At 34.6% G+C, this 23,513-nt stretch overlaps 1 protein-coding gene across 1 annotated transcript; it reads left to right on the top strand.

Annotated features, from left to right (window-relative positions):
- The first annotated feature begins 14,375 nt into the window (after positions 1-14,375).
- Positions 14,376-22,380, top strand: LOC126694989 (isopentenyl-diphosphate Delta-isomerase I). The gene is made up of 6 exons (XM_050391572.1): positions 14,376-14,701; positions 17,226-17,281; positions 19,935-20,026; positions 21,176-21,278; positions 21,356-21,493; positions 21,904-22,380. The coding sequence occupies exons 1-6, from the start codon at positions 14,442-14,444 to the stop codon at positions 22,155-22,157; spliced, it is 903 nt and encodes a 300-aa protein (XP_050247529.1). The 5' UTR covers positions 14,376-14,441; the 3' UTR covers positions 22,158-22,380.
- Positions 22,381-23,513: the final 1,133 nt, after the last annotated feature.

Below are 23,513 nucleotides of genomic sequence, written 5' to 3'. Positions count from 1 at the left end.
CCCACACCTTCCTCTCTCTCTCTCTCAAATAATTTAGAAAGGAGCAAAACATAAAAAAATCAATTATAACCAGAAAAAATTTACCACTTGAAGAGTGTCTATTATAAACTAAAATTTTTTGTAACATGCCTTCGAAATTAGTTGTGAAGTACTAGTCAAAGAAGTATACCTCATTCAACGGCAAGAAGACATGGCTGTGAGCACCTTGGGAACGTTAATAGTTTCTTGCTGTCTCCAAAACTCTTGCCACTTTAAGAATATATTTTACGAATTCAATTTCATGTTCCAATCCTTGAAATCTGAAATAATAAAGACTTCTAAGGTGTAATGGCAGATAATGAGGATCATCCAGTGACTCTTTCGGGTATAACCTGTGCTGAAGGGGACCTTTATACTGGTGACAACAAACATAATAGATCATTAAAGTAGGTATATTGAAGATAAGTTAAAATATAAAAATACATCGCACAAAGTAAACTAACCTCATTAGTAACAACGAGAAATTCTAGATTAGGAGCATTTTGGAGCAAGTCTTGTAGCACATGCCAGGAGCTATGCTGATAAACATGAATGTTTAGTTCGACCAAATATTGGAAGCAGGAAGGATAAGTAGAACCATAACCGAAACACTGCATGACAAGATTATAATCACATCACCATCAAAGGCTGTCCTAAAAATGTCTATAAACTCAATAGAGCATGAATATATCATTTTCTAATTCTGCCATTAAAACTTTTAACTTACGGCCTCACTCTTTCCATCCAATTATTGGAGGACTTGAACAAGATCTTGTTGGCATTTATCAAAACAAAAATAATAATAAAAAATTAAGAAAAAGGGACTTCACGCACATTTGAGACATAAGGATAAATTTTCAGGAATTTGACATTATGGAGGGCTGCAAGAAGCTTGAATACCCTATCTGCATACTTTACCCATTCCCCATACCATCGGTCTTCCCATTCCTTATCATGTACATTATCATTATTAATATCAACATTTGCTTGATGTAAGTTGTCTAGTTTGTGAAGGAAAACGATTTTACCCATATAACCACCTCTAAATTTAAAGTACTCAAGAGCTGGGGTGTTTATCTCAAGTTCGTACTTCGGATTTCCGGAATAGATACTTTAACGTTTCAGTGTAGGTACCCATATTTTAGATTTGAATTCCCCCACGTCAAATGACAGATCTTCGACAACGGGGCAGCCAGATAAAAGCTTAAATAATTCACAAACACCATATTTCAGACGGAGACGGAGATTGAGTGTGATTATCTTTAGGCTTGGGACGGAGGATCAATCTCAATTGTGCCACGCGCGTATCTTCAGAACCACTAATGTCTTGCAATAGAAAACGCTATTGGGCAACGTCCAAACTTTCGATTTCCCTGCAATCCCAAGGTCGAGTTCTTCCACTTAACGCGAAGTCACATTGGCAATCCATTTATTATCAAGAAGGCCATGGAAACAGTCACACTTAAAATGGCATTTGAGGCTAAATTTTTGGAGGTAAGTACGGTGCTTTGTGTAGAGTCAGAACACTGGGCACAATATCTTCAAAGGTGTTGAGATTATCTTATCTGATTGTCCACACGACGCGTCGAACTTTCTTTCGTCGAGGTCGAGTTTCGGGACGAGAGTCCTAAGCAGTTTCCACCCGTTCGACAAGATGCTTGTGGCGATTGAGTCTTTGGTTGGAAGCAACGAAAGGATATGGCAGAGAAGACAATCTGGTAGGTCACTGATTCTGTCGAACACTACGTCCTTGTCTGTCTTTTTCTGCAGAATACGATTTAGGTAAAACAGTATGGGGAAGAGATGGGTTCTGAAATGTGACTTTTATAAGTAAACAGAGAGCCCTAAGAATTGAATGGAACTCGAAACTCAAGAAAGAAAGCCCAATACCGGAATAAGACCTACATTTGGGTTTGGGAGGTGGGGCTATAAAGTAAGAGTTTAATGTACCTTGTTGAGCCCAATTAAGTCCAGCCCCATAAGGAAAAACTGTAATGAACATAAAAATAATAAATACTCAATATTAATAGTAAATCAAATACTGAAAAAAAATTTATATTTGAAAATTGCTCATCAAGTTGACAAGTAATATCATTTCGGCTATGTTTGGTAGACTATAATTGTAACATCCCAAGTTTTTCTTTAATTATATGTGTATATTTTTTAGTGAGGGCATCTTTGTAAAATTAGCCAACAAAATATTTGTTGTGTCCATAAGTTTCCCATTTATCAACACACATGAACCCCCCCCGCCCCCCCGCCCCCCCCCCCCCCCCCCCTCTCTCTCCCTCCTTCAAGACCAAATCCTCAAGCCCCATGTCTCCTTCATCATTTTTCCTTTCTCAAATCAAGACCTCCAAAAAAGTGAGGAGTTCTCTCCATCATTCTTCCTAGTAACCAAACTCCATGAGATTTTGAAGTGGATCAAACCCAAGGTTCCAAGGTACTTGATGATGGACCTAGTGATGAGATTGGTTGATTTCATGGTGCCCAGTTGAGGTAAAATTAGTTGGCATCCCAAGGTAAGTAACTTTTTAATGGGATTTTTGGAAAATAACCATGTTGCATGAAGCATTATTTTTGGGTTAAACACATTTTGAGAAATTGTTTATGGAAACTATATTTTCCTAGAAAGCTTTATGTTGTAACTTTAATATATGTGATTATTTATAAAAATAACATCATATTTGGCAAAGCATATGGGGAAATGCATGATTTGTTAGTATGGAAAAGATTAGCATCTTTGATTAAATTCTTGAGAATGGATTTTATTTGTTATTGCATTATTTGCAAAATTAAAGATGCTTTGATATTTGGGAAAATTGATACAAAATCTTCTTGACAATAAATGAGTTTGAAGGCTTTGAGAACTTTGTGAATATTTTGGATATTTCAAAATTTTTTGTGAAACTACCTGAAATTGATCTGCATTTTGATTTCATGTAAACTGTGAACTCTTTATGTGGGTTGTGACATGTGATTACCTAATGATTACCTGGCTAGATACTATAGTCTATGTGACATTGGTATCTTAGCAACCATCTTTGTGATGGTTATGAGTTCCGGCTTTGTGTCGGTGATGAGTTCCAACTTTGTGTCGACAGGTGAGTTCCAGCTTTGTGTCAGTAGATTAGTTCCGACTTTGTGTCGGCAATGAGTTCCGGCTTTATGTCAGCAGATAAGTTTTGGCTTTGTGTTGGCGATTGTCATGTGGCCTTGAGTTAGATTTTCTAGTTTGGAACGATATTGTTATTGCTCATAGTGTATAGTATGTAGTTTCATGTTGAAATATTTTGAGTAAACTTGGTGTTACATCGTTTAAATCATTCTTGTCATTTTACCAATGAAAATGGATTTGCTGGATTTTCATGGAAATTCCCAAATTATAACATGTTTTGTAAAATATTCATTATCATGAAACTTGCATTTCCCCCACCCCCATTAATTATACTACTTATTGGGTTTTAGCTCATTCTACTCTCTAACAGTTTTACAGATAAATTAGCTATACGTCAAGCACGAAGCTTAGTTATTGGTGGTGATTGGAGTACTATGCTAAGTGGGAGATTTGTGCTATAAATTGTTGGTGCTCAATTTACTAAATTATTCGAGGCCATAGCTAATTCTACTGGAGGTTGGGCTATTGAGGTTTGTTAGCCTTGGGCATAATAGGCCTAGATTTTCTATTGAGGTTACGTATCTTAGAAAGGATCGTGATTTTGTGCTTATTTATTTGGAGCTTTGGATTTTCATGTATATTTTGAGACACATGATTTGTAGTTTATATTGTTTGTAAGTGTGTCATACAGCTCTAACCTATATTGTGGAGAGTTCACAATATATTTATTTACTTTATCAAATGGAAAAAAAAAAAAAAAAATCGCTACAATACCTCTTGAAGGCTCGGTCTTTCATGCTTTAGATCCTTTTAGGTTTGGAGCATGACAATAATAGGTATTATAATGTAATAGATAGTCACATGATTTAACTATTCAATAATTTGGTTTTATTTTTATTATAAGGAATAAATAATAAGCATTCCTTATGAATAGTTATTCTTAAAAAATTCTTAATTTGATAAGGATGCTATGTAAATCCTTTTGTTTACACCCTCCAATACCACTATGCCACCTCAAATTTTTGCAAAGTTTCACAAAGTAATGAATAAAGTCTATCACACAAAATAAGGAATAACTATTCATCTCTAAAAGGGTTGTAATAGTTATTCCTTAGTAAGTGTATTAATTTCTAAAATTAATATATTTCCAAATAAACAAACATTCCATATGCACATAACAATTATGAAAATTAAAAATCATAAAAAATAGCTAATCTATCTTTCAAATTTAAAAAACATTATTTTGTAAGAAATATAATTATATGAGTAAGATATTTCCTAAAATATATCTTAAGTTTGATTTAAAAAATTTTCATTCCATTGTTTTCAGGGTTCTATTATTGTGTTGTCACCAAATAAATGAATAGTAATAAGTATTACATTACATCATTTTGTATTCATTGTAATACATATTCCTATTTTTATGTAATTACCGTTATAGTTTACCAAACATGCTCTACTATTCTATTTTCATTCATAATATAGAAATTTTAATATAATTTTAGTGTGTGTATATATAGATATATATTGAAAGATGAAAATTTTTATAATAAAGGCATGATGAACATGTTGGGTTGGATCAAAGTTGGGAATGAGTCAGAAACTTATTGGATTAAACGAGTTATCAGTATTGGCTTGCCCATATCCTTTCTTTTCTTGTTCGAGTTCAAACAAGTAAACGATTTTAGGTTCAATTATTATTATTATTATTTTTTGATAAGAAGGTTCAATTGTTCCATGTCTACTAAATAGCAAGTTTTATCAAGTTTATGCTAAGCATATTGCGCAAAACTTAGGTACAAATATTAACCACTATACCTTATGTTACTTATTTTAGGTTATGTGATTGCTTTGATCAATGAATCATATAATTAAATTTAATTATCTTTAAAAAAGACAATTTTGTTTTTGTTGTATACTTACAGGGAAGGAGCCACTCATAGGCTTTGGCCCTTTGGAGGCAATGGCCCCCTCTAATTTTTTTTAAGAAAATATTAGTATACATGCAGTAACAATTTTAGCAATTTTTTTATATAAAATTATACTTTATCCCCTCAATAGCATCATTGATTCTTTTTCTTCAAAAAAAAAAATTATATATATATATATATCATTGATTCTTTTAAAAGTAATGTTATAGGCACAAATTTTTTATAAACTATTAAGATAGCAAATTCTTATTGTTTCACATCTAAGCCCACCACTTACATCAATTTTTTACTTACCAATAATAATTCACCGTATTAGTAGGAAAAAAAAAAAGTTTGTAACTTTAGCATTTTCTTCCTTTTAAAGGTCATAAAAAAATTTATAAATCTAAAATCTAAAACAAAATATACCAACCAAAAAATTAGCCCAACAACATAAATTACCAATAGCAAAGCTAAAAAAACTAATCTCAATAAATCAGTTTCACCCAAAACAAACTACCCATCCCTTTTTAAAAAATTTAAACAAAATAATTGTCTTTATCTTGCAAAAAAAAAAAAAAAAGACTCTTAGCAGCTAAGCAACAGATCTAAAGGTCGGAGTCACCACATACAGCAAGTAACAGAGCCCCCCATAATTCTAAGTCCTAGCTCTATCCTACATACTTACATTGGTCAATATAATTATGTGTTGAAATTCAATCAGTCCAGGATAGTGGTGGTGCTAACTAGTTGAAAAATGGTGAGAAAATTTTTCCTACTTTATTTATGAGAAATGTTAACAGATGCCTTAAAAGCAATTGTTAGTGAACCATTTTAGGAAATTTTTAATTGGAAAAGAAAAAAAAAAACAATTAATATTTTGAATTTTTTTTTTCATAAAAGTTGTGTCAAAACTTTCCTAAAATAGTTTATTAACAATTGCCTTAAAGGCACCTGTTAATATAACCATTTTATTATTTATTTCCAACATCTTTTACTTATACAAATTTTTTTTTTTATGAAAAAACAAATTAGTAGTTTATATTACATAAAGAATTTAAGTATCCATTGCTTTTTTTATTAATATATATTTCACTATTGAAAGCTCAATGCAAAGCAAATAAAGAAAGCAATATTGAACGAAAATGGATGAGATCAGAGAGGGCTTAAAGAGGTAAACCACGGTGGCAACAACGAGCAGCAATAAGATTATCAATGTCCGGCCATGGAAGCTTTAATGGGAGGAAGATTGACATAAAGAGAAAAAGAGAGGGTTTACCCATTTTACTATTCTGAGAGAGAGAGAGAGAGAGAGAGAGAGAGATAGAGAGAGAGGGATCTAGCAATATGGAGAGAGAGAAAAATTATTAAATTATTAAATGCAAAGTTACAATAACCATGTAAATATACATAATTACTATAGCAAGTGTGCATGTTTACACACCAATGGCCAGATTGATGCGGGTCAATTTTAAAGGATATTGTGTGAATTTTGCATCATTTTCTATTATGCACCCATTGATGTGAGTGCTCTTAGAGTACATATTTCTTCCACTTAGTTATTCCACTACTTTTTGACATACATCTAGTGTATATAGATAGGATGATGCCCATGCCATGTGACTTGTGAAGTGAAGGACAAGTGAAGTGAAGTGTGTAAAAAGCACCAATTCTAAAATTCATAGTGTGTAGGTGTCTAGAAGTAACGTGTCCGGTGAGTGCAAATGTATTTGGTGAGTGAGTGCATTAAATAAAAAGCTAGTGTGTAAATTGTAAGAAGATATGACGTGTCAGTTTTATGGTACTTGAGTTTTATAAACTCAAGTAACATATTACAAGGAACTTGAGTCTCACAAACTCAAGTTTTGTGGATGCCTAAAAATTTCGGGGTTTTTTAGGGTGGTTGCACATTAGGTCCTTGGCAACATGATTCTTTGTGTGCTTGTGTTTTTAGGATGGTGTGTGTGTGTGTGAGTCCCTTTTTTTTATTATTTATATTTTAGGAGTCACCACCAACCATTGGTTTTGTATTAGATGTGATTGGTCACCTATGTGTCTAATTCATTTTAAGTTACCTAATTAACTAAACCAATTTTAAGGGTTTGTTAATTAAGGTAGACCAAAAGTTTCGAACCAAAGATCTTGGACTCGAAAGTTCAGTTACGTATGGGGAAGGCGTTAGGCACCCCACAACGCCTATTCGAAAGATAGTACATTATTTTAATTTATTTCAAACATTATCTTCACTAAAAAGATAACGTTTGAAATAAGATACTTGGCATTTTTATTTTTGAAAAAGTTTTACAAACAATATATACATATATACATGTGAGTAATTATTTGCTTATAATATATCATGTGAATACTAATATCAAAGAATATTTATAACCAAAGCATGTGAGATATATATATATATATATATATATATATAAAAGTAGCATGTGAGGAAGCATAAAACAATAATGTACAATAGCATGTGAGTATTTATTTACTAAGTAGGTAGCATGTGAATACTAACAATAGCATTTGAGTATTTATTTACTAAGTAGGTAGCATGTGAATACTAAGTACTATACACAAACAAACTACAACACAAAAATAAAGAGAGGGAGTTGGAAGAGTAGCACCTTATTGTCATCCACAATTTTCTCATTTTCATCATACAAAAATGATGACAATAAAAATGTGTTAGTGCCAAAGCAAAGAAAGGGGCTATGGAAGCTTGATGGGTGCCTATGGGTTCAATGGAGATTGAACAATAGGCACAAATTCTTAACAATGCTATTCTAAGGAAAGGTTTCAAATTACAACGCATGCACAAGTTTGAAAAAGGAATTTGTGGGAAGGGAAACCCCGAAGAGGTGCAAATGCAACTAAGCCTAACTATTCACTAGGTCAGGCCCAACCCAGTCAGGATAATCAAGTTAGGGAAATCGAGAATGACCGTTCACCCAATGAGCCTGAGGAACAAATACCTCTCTGGAGACTAGAGATAAACCACCAAGGCTATAAGGTTAAAGGCCGAAGTAGGTAGTAGTGACGTACAAGCAAGGGAAGGAGGAAGCTTTTAGATAAAGCATCAATCACCTCCACATTTAATGCATCACACCAGACAAGCCTACCACATGAATGGCAGAATGACCCTTGAACATTGTCCTCACAGCTTGCAACCTATTCTACCGCCAACAGTAAGGCAACGATGGGACAAGTATCTAAGGAAGGATCAGCGGCCATCCAAGTGGAGGGTTGGAATGCAATCCAAATAGCTATATATAGGGTGTGTTTGGATAGAACTTATTTTGCTGAAATTGAAAACTGAAAACTGAAAACTGAAAACACTGTAGCAAAATAATTTTTAAATGTGTGAATAGTGCTGTGGGACCCATTTTTAATGAAAAAATTGATAAAAAATGAAATTTGTGGGTCCATGAACAGTGCATATTTGCACTGTTCACTGCAGAAAGTCAACATTTGTGGTTACTGTTCATTGAACAGTAACCGCAACACTCCAAAACGCGTGAAAACCAAAAAAAAAAAAAAAAAAAAAAAAAGGGAACAAAACGCAGCTCCAAACGCAGAAGCTGAATACAAACACACACATAGAAAGGAAGACCCTCTTAAATAGGGGATCAGGAAAACTTTAGAAAGAGAAAAATAGGGAAATTTATATAAAATTTTCCCTTCCTGGAAAGGAAAAAAAAAAAAAAAAAATCTTGAGGAAGCTCTTCATAATTGAATGACTATAATTTCATACTGTATTTTTTTTTTTTTTTTTTGCCTAAAATCCCTGATATCAAGCTAGACTGCGAAGTAACCAAAAAAAAGAAAATGTGCAAGTGCAACTCTTGAAATGGACATGTGACAAATTTTATATTAGGATGCCGTCTATTTGACAAGTAAAATGTCTTTGCTTACAAAGAAGACCATTTCATTATTCACACCCTAATATATTTTCTAATTATCTTGAATCCACCACCTGGAGCAAAGCTATTTCATCCTATTGGTTGGCACTGTCCCTTCTTATTAAATAAAAGACTTATCTAAGCTTTGCCCTAAGCCTCATCAATATTTATTACTAAAACGTAAGATCCAATTAGTACCAGAATTTTTCTTAATTGAAAAAAGATTTATACGCTACTATGATATATATCATAGTATGAAAGTCAAAAGACTGAAAACCATAGAATTGGTCCTAATGCTACAGTCCCCTTTAGGGGTGAAGCTTAATTAGGATAAAAGCTTTAGAGGGTATGAGCTATGAAGACTAAAATCCCAATATAAACTTGGTTCTGAGTCTTCAAACACCTGAGACTGAGAGGCTACCAAAAAAGTAAGAACTATTATACCCTTTTTCTTTGATACATCATAATTGTTCTGTTAGTCTACTAAGACAACTCTCATTTTGCAACAGGAATTCATGAAGGAAAATACTAAGCATATTGGATTTGCCAAGCAACAGGACTACCTCTCGTGATGATGCAATGCCGAAAAATACTGTGATGTTTTTTCTTAAAAAATTTGTATCTTCCAATTTGAGGTAGATATCGTCGAACCCTTTTTATGAGAGGTAGTCAAGAACTCATTCTTCAAGTTGGTTCAGCCGGATCACTCCAGTTCTTGCCAATTGGTACAATTTATTGCGTGAAGTTGGCCAAAAAACTGCCTATTTTTCCTTGAAAAAAAAAAGTGAAGTATTTATTAGGGTTTTTGATATTTTAGTAATATCTCATCTATTTTAACTCTAATTTGGCCCATAAACTTTCATTTCAAAGGGAAAATTATGCCCCACGAGACGATCAAAAATTCAACTCGATCTGACAGTCAGATAAAAAAGTCAACTTTTTTACCATACTCGGTTAGGGTTTTGGCCTTAATGGCTATAAAAAGGTTTTTTAAATGTTGTGACCCTTTGATCCACTATCCAATCATGGTGCATTTAACTTTTACCCTTTTGGCCTTGAAACTTGTAATTTTGCACCTGTTTTTGATTCTTTTGATTTTGGCATTTGTTTTGACCCATGAATCGGGGTTGGACAAAATATAGTATCAACAAGTTCCACGTGGCATTTTTTAATTAAAACAATCTAGGTCAACAAGCACCACTGTGGTAGTTTTTTATGAAACTCGAGTTACATGTCAAACTCAAGTTTTAAAAATGTGATAAATTGCAAAATATTTTCAGCCAAAGATGGTATTTGGCCATTTTGGCCAAGCATGGGGTTGTTTATTTTCAAGGGTAGTAGTAGGAGTGAGTTTCATCTTTTATTGGGTCTCGTGTATCTCATTCAAAATTTTCCAACTTATACTTCACATTTCTTGTCGCAAGTTGCCGCTATTCATGCTTAATTTTCTTTATTTATTGGTCTATTACGATCCTATTTTGATCAATAATTATTCTTTCACATTTATTAATGTGTGCACACGATACGAATAATATACAAATAAATGGTTGTGGGGTGTGAGGGGTAAAGGCCAAGGTTCAAGTCTTCAGGAGGGAGCTTCACACACATATACACTTAGATTAGACTAGAGTAGAATTTCTCTCTTTGTATCAAAAAAAAAAAAAAAAAACATTACAAATAAAAAGTGTCTTTAGGATCAATACAATATTTTGATATCGGTTAAAGATTTGGATGACAAAACAACTATGAAAAGATTCATCACCATTAATGCTCCATTTGTTTCGAAATAAAATCTTTTACACATTTTACCATGTTTATTTGGGGATATAATTTGGTCAACTGTAAAATTAAGCATCTCACATGTAAAATGTTTTACGCCAAAATCAAGTGTAAAACATTTTACACTTTCAGTCTTGCTCCCCAAATTATCACGCACGATATTGCCCCTCTCACTTTCTCAGTTCTTCGCTCCCACACCCTTTATGGTTCTTCTCTCCTTCTCCATCTCTCAACTCTCTCACTCACAAAGCCACAACCCTCTCATCTCCCTTGCCCATCTTGCACAACGCATCTCCCTCGCCCATCTCGCATCGGCATCGATGATAGATGCCACCTACCAATGCCAAACACCATCATCGGCACTTGCACTGAAGCCCACCCATTGACCAATGCCACCTACTGACGCCAACAACCATCATTAGTGCTACCTTGTATGTTGGGTTTTATAGAGCCTAATTATGTTTAATCCAGATTATAATCCGACTCGATATAAAAGTGTTATGGTTTTTAATAAGATTTTTTTAGAGACTTAGTCCATGGAGCAGAGGATACAAAAACTGTTGTTTTGGAGATTAGGATTTTGGTGTGATATTTTGAGAGAGAAAATTGTACCGACGCATCTTATATATATTTTTTTGTGAATAGTGAAATCATTGCAACTTCGTAGACGTAGGCAAATTGCTGAATCACGTAAATATTGTCTTGTGTGATCATTTTTTCTTTGGTGCATATTTTTCTCTATTTTTGCATCTCACAGATCTGAGAATTTCATGTATATTCCCTACATTGTACAAACCCCTCTTCTCTTCTCTCTTGCACTGTCCCTTAGGGTCCAATTGACAAGTAGTGGTCTTAGGTTTTGGTGGCTACTTCGATTTTGCCTCCCTTGGATTGTTAGGGCCTGTTTGGTTTGAAGTGTTTTGAGTGATATGATCTACAACTCATAATTGAGTTATCAAAAAACATGGGACCCACACAATTTTTTTTGTTTGGCTTGATTTCCTAATCTTGTTTTCATCACTCAAACTCAAAATTTTTGAGTGAAAGTGATGAAAACCGAAAACACCAAATTGGTGTTTTCAGTTTCTGAGATACATAACTCAATGGCAGGATTGTAAATTTTAGACCTCTGTGGGGCCCATATGTGTTGATGGTGTTACCTCTCTCTTTCTTCTCCCACTTTTTTCTTTTTCTTTCTTTCTCCAGCTACTCTCTCTCTCTCTCTCTCTATTTTTTCTTTCTTTCTTCCTTTCTCTGGTTCTTTGTCTGGTTCTTTCTTTCTTCCTTTCTTTGGTTCAACCTAGTTCCGCCACCACCATTAAAGCAAGAGCCTCGAAACACCAAGACCATGATCGCCGGTGCTGGGTTTTGATTTTGTCCCTCCAGTCCAAGAAATGCTGAAAATTAATTTTGATGGTGCCATCTTCGCCGAGGAAAAGAGCTCTGGTCTTGGTGTTATCATTCGTGATAGGAAGGGTCTCGTTATTGCGTCCATGGCCACTCGGGTCCCTCAACAGCTTCGGCCAGTAGAGATTGAAGCAAAGCTCTTAAGTTTGCTAGAGAGTTGGGTATAGCAGATGCCGTACTGGAGGGAGACTCTCAAGTAGTGATGTCGGCGCTGAAATCAAAGAACACTGGTTTAGCTCTATTTGGTTTACTGATACAGGACTCCTTAACTTTATCTGCTAATTTTTCAAAGTTGTCCTACTCTCACACTAAGAGAGAGGGCAACACAATTGCACACAACTTGGCTAAGTTAGTAATGAATTTTACAAATTGTGTAATATGGATGGAAGATGTTCCATCCAATGTATTGTCTTCTTACCATGCTGATTTACCTGGTATTGCGTAATTTAATGCACCACAGTGCTGTTTCTAAAAAAAAAAAAAAAAAAAAAGTAACGTCTCTCTCCAATCCAAAGATCAAGCTTCACCGGCAAATCAGACTGAGCCAAGACCAGAGATCAAGCTTCGCCGGCAAATCGAACTAAGCCCAAGCCGGATCGTGAGACCTGATGCTTCACAGAGATTGGAAGCTTTGCCGACGAATCAGACTAAGCCAAGACCAGAGATCAAGCTTCACCGGCGAATCGGACCTAGAGCTCTCCTTCTCTTTTTTTTTTCTTCACGCGGTGATGGCTGTAACGCGGTGAGACCTAATGCTTCTTCTTCTCCTTCTTCTTCTTTTCTTCTTCAATCAAACACATTTGGTTGAGGGCTATTGCTGGGTTTGGATTTTTGATTCATTTGGATTTTTTGGTGAAGGTTGTGGTTGTGGATTTTTGAGTTTACCGTTGGTGGTGGTGGAGCTGGGTTTTCGTGTAGCTGGGTTTGAAGAGCACAAAAAAAAAAAAAAAAAAAAAAAAAAAGGAACACGGGTAGCAACCATATGCTTCTGTGTAGTGTCAGTGGGTGGGTCCATTATTTTGGCAAAAAGTGAAGTTAAAAATTGAGATACACGACTAAGTTTTGTGACCAAACAAAAGTGTTGGATTTTTTGAGTGATAGTGGAGTTTGAGTAATGAGTTATGGGTTTTGAGTTTGAGTTATAAAATCTGAGTACTGAGTTATGAAAACTAAGACACCTCTAAACCAAATGGGCCCTTAGATTTTCAAATTTGGTTTGTTATTTTTATTTTTATTTCTGATCTGGGTTCATGGAGGTCTTTTGGCTCTCTGATCTGAATTTTTGGTTGTTGTTGGTTGTTTTTTGGGTGGTTGGTGGTAGTTTGGTGGCTAGTGATGTTTTGGTGGCTATTTTTTTGAATGGTTGGTGGCTAGTGATGTTTTGGTGGCTATTTTTTTGAAGTCAAAACAAACACACCCTTAGTCCCTTGTCTGGATAAGGAGGTTGCCTAGGGAATTATGGTTGTCCATCAAAAATCATGTTCCAAAAAAAATTATGTCTAATTAAACAATGACAAAAAAAAAAAAAAATCTATCATCTTGCATCACATGTGAACCAGCTTTTCTACAGTAACTTTGATTTGGTTTAGTTTTTTTTGTCTTTTACAACTTTTCTACAATAATTCTCGTTGGTATACCGTATAGTTTTTTTTTCTTTTATTGGACCCTTTTTGATAAGCTTCTTTTATTGAGGTTACAATATTTGTTTCCAATATTTTTATAGTAAATTTTAAGTTGTAGATATTTTTTAGAATATTAAGGGATGTGTTGTGTAGTATAACTTGTTCCATCATCCCTTAAAATTTATTATGATTTTTGAGTGGAGTTGTGGTGTGCCTTTGTGTTAGAACATTTTTTCTTCTCCTTTGTGTGTGTATTTGTTTCTAAAAAAAAAGAATGGATAATTGTCCCACATTAAACCCCTTTCTCTTTTCTTTGTGTGTGTTTGTTTCTAAAAAAAATATTATTATTTGTGGGAATTATTTTGAGTAGTACGGTTTAAATAAAAACTAATAACCATTTATTATATTAAATTAGATCTAGTTAATGTACATCTATTTTAGAAGTTATTTAAAAAAAAAATTAAAATGGTTGTCAAAATAAAATTTTTTTTTTTATTTTTTCATAAAAAATTTTCATAAATGGTTTAGAAGAGCACACGTTACAAATCCTTATTAAATTTGTTGCAAAAAGTGTGGTAGGTACAACACTTTTTATTTTTTATTTTTAAAAAAGCAAGTTGAAAAAATAAGTTGATTTCCATTTCAACAAAGGCGGAACCCGCAAGTCCAAAGGCACTCAAACTCCATGCGTACGACTACCGTTGCTGCTGCTGCTGCTGCCAGACTCTCCTCCTTTCCACTATTAATACAACAACAACAACCCACTTCTTTTGTAAACTATCGACATAATCTTTTCTCTTCTTCTACTTCTTCCGCTTTTGCCCTTCGTCTCCCCAAAGTCTCTCGTCTCACCGCGAGGACATTCTCGTCTTTTCAAGTCGCCATGGGAGACGCTCCTGACGCCGGCATGGACGCCGTCCAGCGACGCCTCATGTTTGAAGACGAGTAATTCTTTTTTTCTGCTTCTTCCCATTTTGCCCATCCTCTTTTGCCTTATTTACGGTCTATCATTTTTCTTCATTTGTTACTGTTGATTTTGCTCTGTTTGGCTGCTGGGTCAATGCAGGAATCAGTGAAGGAAAATGGGTTTCTTCTTTTTTAGCTAAAGTTTTGGTTTTGTTGAGTTTCTTGTGTTCTGTTTGTTTACTGGGGAAATAGAATGAATAGAAAGAAAATGAATTGCTGGGGTTTATTTGGTTTTCGAAAGAATGAATTTCTTTGGTGCTGATCTAGTTGTGCTTTGTTTGGTTCCGGAGAACAATGAAAAGAAATGGAAAAATGAATTCTTGGGTATTGGAAGCATATGATGAATGTTGGTTCAGCTGAATAAAAGAGATTTATTCATTTTCTTGACTATCATACAGAGTTTTTATTTGATTTGATTTGATGTGTAGTTGTTTGGAGCTAATTCTTGTGTCATTTTCCATTGAAATTCTGTTTTCTGTCTACACATGATTGATATATCATTTCATTTAATGTTTCTCTTTGTATACTTGTCCACACATATACATACATCCGAGCATACATTAATACATAGATGCATACATATACATTTACATGAAGATTTTAGCGTGGTTGACTTTCCAATGAAAATGAAAGCATATGTTTCTATGTGTGTGCGTGCATGTGCTTATGATTTATTACTTGGACAGAGTATTTGTTTGTGTGAAATAAACAATTAGTCTCAAATTTTGGTGCCTTGCAAATAATTTGACATTTTAAAATTGTAAATTTTTCATTGTTTGCCACAAAAAGATTTAAAAGAATTTCCACCTACTGTGGCTGTTCTATTTGTCTAATTGATTTTAAATATCTCTTCACTTTTCTGGATCCATCTTGGCAATAAAACATGGGATTCAAAGTTTGAGTTCACTATGGGTATAAAAAAATTACTACGAAAAACTGATTGAAACATTTGTTGACGTTCTCTAGTTGATGCCTGGCTGAGAGCATTTTGGGATGATAATAATTATTAGTTATCATTCATGAGATCTGCAGCTACGTATTTCTGGTCCCATACTGTTTCAATTAAAATAGAATAATGCATATCTCGGCTGAAATCCTTTTTTTTTTTTACCAATTTTGCCCAAAAGATTTTTTTTTTTATAAAACTAATGTGATTAATAATTATCAATTTTTTTAGTTTTGTTTTGGGAAATTCATAAAGTTGGTGAGCCATGTGTATACTCTTGTCATGTACAGGCTGGCCAATGTTGTTGGCCAAAAATCTTTATGGGCTTGGATTAACATTTATGATGTGATCCTCAAAATGAAGCTGTAAACTAACTCTGTTTATGTCACTAGCTGAATAGAGTGTGAAATTATTTAGTGTACCTGGTGTACTATACGTTTCTCCCATAGAAGTGTACCCCATATATGGATCCTGCATATGGGGCCCACATTTATGTCAGAGGAAGGTGTAGTACAACGGCTTTACTGAACAATTTCTTGAACAGAAGCCAGCCAGTATTGGCAATATTCAGAATTGCTTTCTATAATTTGATTTTCTTAATCTGTGTGACCACAATCAGGTGAAATTATTTGGTGCACCTAGGGTACGAGACCTCCCTCTCACATAAAAGTAGACTCCGTCTGTGGATCCTGCACATGGGATTCACCTTTATGTGAGAGGGAGTTGTAGTACACAACCCGTATCAAGGGTATGTCAAATGATTAAAGTTTAGAAAGCAAGCAGATAGGCTGTCAAGAAAAAAGGTAGCTTGGGTAGAGATTTTCGTAGTGATAGTGCCATATGGCAGTGGTGAAGCAAATATGGTGGCGTTGGCCTTAATACCATCTTTCCCTTTGATGGAGTGGTGATGTATTAGAGCGTAGATGGAGGTTTAGATTATGGTGGTGAAGCGAATACAGTGGTGTTGACTTCAATAATCAATATCTGTCTTTCTTTTTGAGGGAGTGGTGATGTATTATAATGTGGCTGGAGGATTAGATTATTTAATTTGGAATACTGATTTTGATAACTATCACACAAATTTTAGTCTGGTTGGTTGGTATATCTAAATGTATCAATTTGGTCGTAAATTGTTATCAAAATATATTTTGGAGTGCATTATGCTTCATGATGCAAAAGGAAAGTATGGCCAACTGTGCTTTATGTATCAGTATAACCCTTCTTGTTTAGTTTCTTTGTGTTTTTTGAGAATGTTGCATTAGAAAACTCCCATTCATGTGACCCTGATTTTATTGTTGTATCTAAATACCAATAATTTTTGGTAAGAATATCTTTTGAATGTACAAGTCCTTTCTGGCGCTGTTTGCTAATCTAAAGTTGATTTATGTTAATAATTCAGCATTAAGATGAGTATATAGTTTGTTTTCAGATTTGATATTAAGAAACAGAAAGTATTGGTGCCTCTTGAAGTTTTCCAAGCTTCATTTTATACTTCATCATTCATCAATTTCTTGTTCTTGCTCAGCTAATGGTGTCTTCATATCCAACTTTCTACAGATGCATTTTGGTGGATGAGAGTGACCGTGTCGTTGGTCATGAATCCAAATACAATTGTAAGTACAATTTTCATTGTGGAAACTTCTATCCCTTTCTTTACAGTTTCCTCTTTTCGGTTTCTTTCCTTTTTTTTTTTTTTGGGGGGGGCGGGGGGGGGGGGGGGGGGGGGGGTTTAGTTTATTTTATCTTAATTTTTTCCCCCTCAATTTTTGATAACGCTGCTTAGAAGACTCTTCCAATGATTCAAAGACATGAACTTTTTCATTAAATTACAAAGGCTCTTTCTGTTAAAAGTATTATGTTTCAACAAGTCCAAACCAATGCATCACCTTGACTGGAGGTTAAATAAGATGCTCTGAATGCTGTCTGCTTATTTATGCATTAAATAATTTTTTTCTAAGGACAGTATGTTTTTACAAGGTGTGGATGAAAGTGCAAGAAAACAAATCTGCGGCATTTTTTGAATTCTTTTATTATTATTTTTGATTGAGTTAGTGAAATGTTTGCTTTGTTTGTATTGGATAACTCAGTAGGTGTTTTGCAAACCAGTATACTTTTGGCTTATAAATGGGATATTACTATATTAATATAAAACAGATATGTGCATCAATTAAGAAGATAACAACGAGTATGACTTTGAATAGAATAGAAATGGAGGAAAAAAGACATGCAGCTGGTCCTAGTTAGTTTGTTGAGAATCCATAGCCAAGTTAGCCGACCCAAAACTTTGGGAGCAAGGCTAGGTTGTTATTGTGCTCAAAGTGTTGGGTATACACATGTGAGTGAAGTCCCACATTGAATAATAATAAGAAGGGTGAGTGGTTAATATAACATACAGGGACACCACTTAACCCAAAAGATTAAGCCCATGAATTTAGGCCCAACTTTGCTATATAAACCACTCACCCTTCTCATTGTTATTCAATGTTGGACTTCACTCACACATGTATACCCAACATTCTCCCCCTTATATGTGAGCCTTTATGGGTTTGACTTTATGATCCATACTTGTGAGGGCTCTAACTACACACATCTCGTCCCCACTCTAGCTATGAAAGGGACCATCCTCATACCACCATGGTATCTGATACCACTTGTTGGGGAGATAACACCTTAGGGAGCCTCCAATTCAATAGTTAATATAACATATAGGGGCACCACTTGACTCAAAAAGGCTTAAGCCTATGAGTTTGGGCCCAATTATGTTATATTAATCACCTACTCTTCTCATTATCATTTAATGTGGGACTTCACTCACACATGTATACTCAACACAAAGTACTTATAGTAGTCAAAACTATACTATCAATGTCCTGAATGATGATTTTATGGTTATTTTAAAAATAGACCCTCAGGTTGGAAGGGCAAATCACTTAACACTAAGATCTTGTAGATACATTGCTGACATACAATATAATTTTGGTTTAAGTCACCTTATCATATTAAACATCATTGACCTTAATTAGCAGTAAAGACAGAATGTTGTGATTATGTAAAAAGATACGAAAAATGAATATTATGATATTGTGAATTTTCTTTTAAAAGAATACACAGCATTGAACTTAACTAGTATTATAGAGATAGAATGTTTTACTGGGATCTGCACTTTGTACTGGCCATACAAGATTGGGAATTGGAGTCCTTGATTACCTTCATGGATACCATTTATGGTTTGGTAATTAGGGGAATTGGGGAGGATAAGATGTGCTGAAAACCAGGTTAGAAAAAAGGCTTTAAGGTTGGTAATTATTACCATCTTTTGGTTGCCTGCAATCACCAGTGAGTGTTCTTTCCCTTGGAAAATCATATGGAGATCAAAGGCCCCTCCGAGAGTAGCCTTCTTTGTATGGATTACAGCTTTGGGTAAAATTTTGAAAATTGACAACTTAAGGAAGAGAAAGGTAAGGATTTTAGATTTGTGCTATATGTGCAAATGCAATGGTGAATTTGTTGATCACCTTTTGCTACATTGCCCTATTACTTCAGATTTATGGTCTTTGATTTTGGGTTTGTGGTCCTTGATTTCGGGTTTGTATGGAGTTTATTGGGTGATGCCAAAATCTGTTGTTGAGCTTTTAGCTTGCTGGCAAGGTAGATTTGCACGTCATCAGAATGGTCATATTTAGATGGTTTTCAGTTATCCCTCATTGCTTGATGTGGTGCATTTGCAGGGAAGGAAATAGAGAGAGTTTCGAAGAAACCAAAAGTTCTATGCCTGACCTTAAGTTGTTCTTTTTTAGAACCTTGTTGGATTGACTGTTAGTCAAGAGGAACAATTCTTTATTTTCTATTGTTGAATTGTTAGATTTATGCAATTTTTGTAACTGATTGTTTGCCCCAGTATATTTCCTTTATACTTGGGTGACTCATTTTTTTTTTTTTTTTTTGGATTTTTATGATCTTATTACTTATCAAAAAAAGAGAGAATGCTGTGAAATTATGAAAAGGAGAGGAAGCAGAAAATAAATATTGTCACATTATGAATATTCTTTTATTTTCCATGGCTTTTGTGGGGCACTAAATGGACTTTTAACATGTTTGCTCCATCTCTTTCCCTCCCAAGCCCACGCTTTTTTAATGCTTTCACCATAAACTTAACTCTGTTATGTACTAATACTCATCATGTATAACTGATAACTGATGTGTTTTTTCTTGTTTGAACTATTAAGTCTGGTTTCTTTATTGATTTCTGTCTTCTGTAATCTTCAGGCCATTTGTGGGAAAAAATTGAATCTGGAAATATGCTACATAGAGCTTTCAGCGTATTTCTGTTCAACTCTAAATATGAGTTGCTTCTTCAGGTATGTAGTTTAGATCAGGTGATTGGAATGGAAACAGGTTTGCATGCTATGGGTACAATTGTTGGAACCTAACACAGCTTCAGAAACTATTATATCTAATGTTTGATTTTCTATTTGTTATCTTCATATTCTTACCGATAAGAAAAATCTTCATATTTTTAGAAATCTTCTCATACAATTTATACTATAAAATATATTCTTACTTTCTTTTTGTCCTCAATAACAACCTTCAATTATAAATAAAAGAAAACATAGATGACTTCATTCTTTGAGGAACATCAGATATGACGAGAGTAGGAGTCTTATTAGGCTGGAATTCTATACAAAACATGAAAATTAGAAAAATAATAGCTAGTTTATGTGCTGGTTTGGTAATATGAGACCATGTTACACCTAAAGTGTATAGTTGAGGTAAAATACCAGATCATATAACAGATGTGTGCTGTGGTTGTCTCCTTCATTTGCAAATTGTGAGTCAGCCAGCCATCTAACATGCTCAGGGAAAAAAAAGGGATAGTGAATTGTCAATGTAGTACAAGGAGGATAGCATGTTACATCTGCGTAAAAAGTACAAAACTCTTAAGGATGGAATCACATCTGAAGTTTTCAATGATTAGAACAAAGGCAAGAAGCACATATGTGCACCCCTGCTATGTAACTGTTCCATGCCTGATGTGGTGCATCTTTTCCTAAGTTAAAAAGATGATCTAAGAATGTACTACACAGAAAAAAAAAAAGAATCTAAAAGTGAAGACAACAGTTGGTAAAAGACAATGGAGTGTGGATTCATACTTGAGAATTTTCAGACCTAAAAAAAAGAAAAAGAGATGAAGTTTAAACCTTTTCAATTGGTAGGCTGCCATGTCATCTACTTCAAACTTTCATAAACAAATAATTGAGAGGCCATAACTATGTCAGTCATGGTGGTATTGATCTTATACTTTGTTGTGTGTTAATGCATTTACCTTCATGATTTCTGTATGTGCTTATTGTGAAATATGTCATTGGATGTCTTATGTTACACCATTTAAATGATGGTTACGATCTTGTGTCTGGGCATTGATTGAAAATTTGTGGATGTAGATTGTGTTTTGTAATTTTTGATAGACTATGGATGGTGACATGATTCATACTCTGTTACCTGTACAGCAACGTTCTGCAACGAAGGTAACATTCCCTCTTGTGTGGACAAACACCTGCTGCAGCCATCCACTATATCGTGAATCTGAGCTTATTGACGAGGATCATCTTGGTACATCCTTGCATGCATTTTAATATTCATTGAGAACCTATTATATCCTGTCATTTTGAAACCCTTTCATGTGCCAGGTGTAAGGAATGCTGCACAAAGAAAGCTTTTGGATGAGCTGGGTATTCCTGCTGAAGATGTGCCAGTTGATCAGTTCATCCCGCTGGGTCGCATTCTGTACAAGGCACCTTCTGATGGCAAGTGGGGGGAGCATGAACGTAATAATTCCAACTTGAGTACTCCTATACTGTACTTGTCTGGTGTTCTAGTTTAAATTCTCTCTTTGAATCTTTTGGGGTTGTGATGTGGTGACTGTAGTGTTGTAATTTCTTGTTTGATGTGTAATAAAATCCATTAAAGAAAAGCGAGAAGGGGGTGCAATGTTAGTGCACAGTAGTACTGTAGTAGCATTAAAGGAAAACTGTGTTGGGAAATGTTTATGCAAAGTTCCGCTTGCAGTAAGTAGTTAGGGAAAAACTCAAACACAAGAATGAGGTTGACCAATCTTGTTAGCTAAGCTTGCTTGCCAATTTGCCAGGTTGTCTTACATATGGGAAACTAGGGTACATGGAAGTATTTGCTTTTATACCGTTATCTTTGACTATTTTGTTTTCTTCTTCATTTGCAGTTGATTACCTACTTTTCATTGTCCGAGATGTTAACAACAATCCAAACCCTGATGAAGTAGCTGATGTTAAATATGTGAACCGGGATCAATTGAAAGAGCTGTTGAGGAAAGCTGATGCTGGTGAAGAAGGTTTGAAGCTGTCCCCTTGGTTCAGACTGGTCGTGGACAATTTCCTCTTCAAGTGGTGGGACCATGTTGAGAAAGGGACCCTGAAGGAAGCTGCTGACATGAAAACCATTCACAAGTTGACTTAAATCTTTATGAGTCCAGTTGCAGCAGGCTATGGTTGTGGTGTAATAATGCCAATACATTTGGAAGTAATAAGGCATTTTGTTGTTGTTATTATGTTTTATTTTTTCCAACGAAACTTTTTATGATTTGTACCATGGTAACTTTTGATTTGTATTATGAACTCGTCGAAACTCGTAAGTTTGCTTGACGATTTAAGAGAGCTCAATAAGAAACTTGTTGGGTCTATACTTCGTATAGCTTATTGGAGGTCTTTTTACCTTCAACTTTTTTATTTTGGATGTGGATTTCTCTCGAGCACTGCCACCGCTATTATGACAACCCTGCTCAAGTGCAGTGATATTAGTGAGTCCTATCCTTATTTTGATAAATTATTCATGAATAATGGAAGCTTTTGCAATGCCTGTCGCAAGTTAATCCTTCCTTTCACTTGTGGACAACAAAATAGTCAAAGCATCGCCTACATTTATGAGGATTACAAATGTGATTTCCTCTTGCACGCTGAATGCAGCACTTTAATGTTGCCTGCCATAACATACGAAGGTCACGGTCACCTTCTACAATTCAGGGACCACAATATAGAGAAAAATAAACTTGATTGCAGACTTGCAGTGTTTGCCGATACAATATTTGTGAATCATATTCCTTCACTTGTCTCTATTGTGATCTTAATCTCCATCTTACCTGTGGTCCACTACCATATACTATCAAAATTAAATGTCATCTACATCCCCTAGTCCTTACAAATTCTCCACTTCAAGAGGAAGACAAGGCATACAAATTGTACTGTGATGCTTGTGAGGAAAGAAAGAGACCCATTGTTATCCATCTATCACTGTGCAGAATATCATTATGTTGCTGAACTTAAATGCGTCATCTCTCAGGTAACATAATATATATAGAATCTTATTATTATTTTTGAAGATCCGAAATTTAAAACCATAACCTACTAGCTACTAGCGAAGTTCTTTTTTATTTCAGAATTGAAATCACCCTGAGACTAGAGTTGCATTTTAAATTATTATCCCTTTACTCTTTATGACTAACAAAAAAAAAAAAAAAAAAATTATAATAAGTTTTGACTTATGACAGGGAAAAAATTCCGGATAGCATGTTAAAACATAAATTGTACTAATGTTTAATGTTAAGTCTTGCAACCATATCAATGATAACTTTTGCACAGCATTGGATAAACACGGCTCGTTAATGTCGTGTGTTTGTAAAATATGGTGGAAACCAGTAACTTACAAAATATATGGCATAGTGTAGAATGTGTCATCAAGGCAGAACATCAAAAACTACTTAATTTCAAAGTTACACACGGCTTATTGAATGTAGGTTCAAACCTAAAAGAGATTTAT

The sequence above is a fragment of the Quercus robur genome, chromosome 8 (assembly GCF_932294415.1).
Source record: "Quercus robur chromosome 8, dhQueRobu3.1, whole genome shotgun sequence".
Lineage (NCBI taxonomy): Eukaryota > Viridiplantae > Streptophyta > Magnoliopsida > Fagales > Fagaceae > Quercus > Quercus robur.
This window is presented reverse-complemented; position numbering and strand designations above follow the sequence as displayed.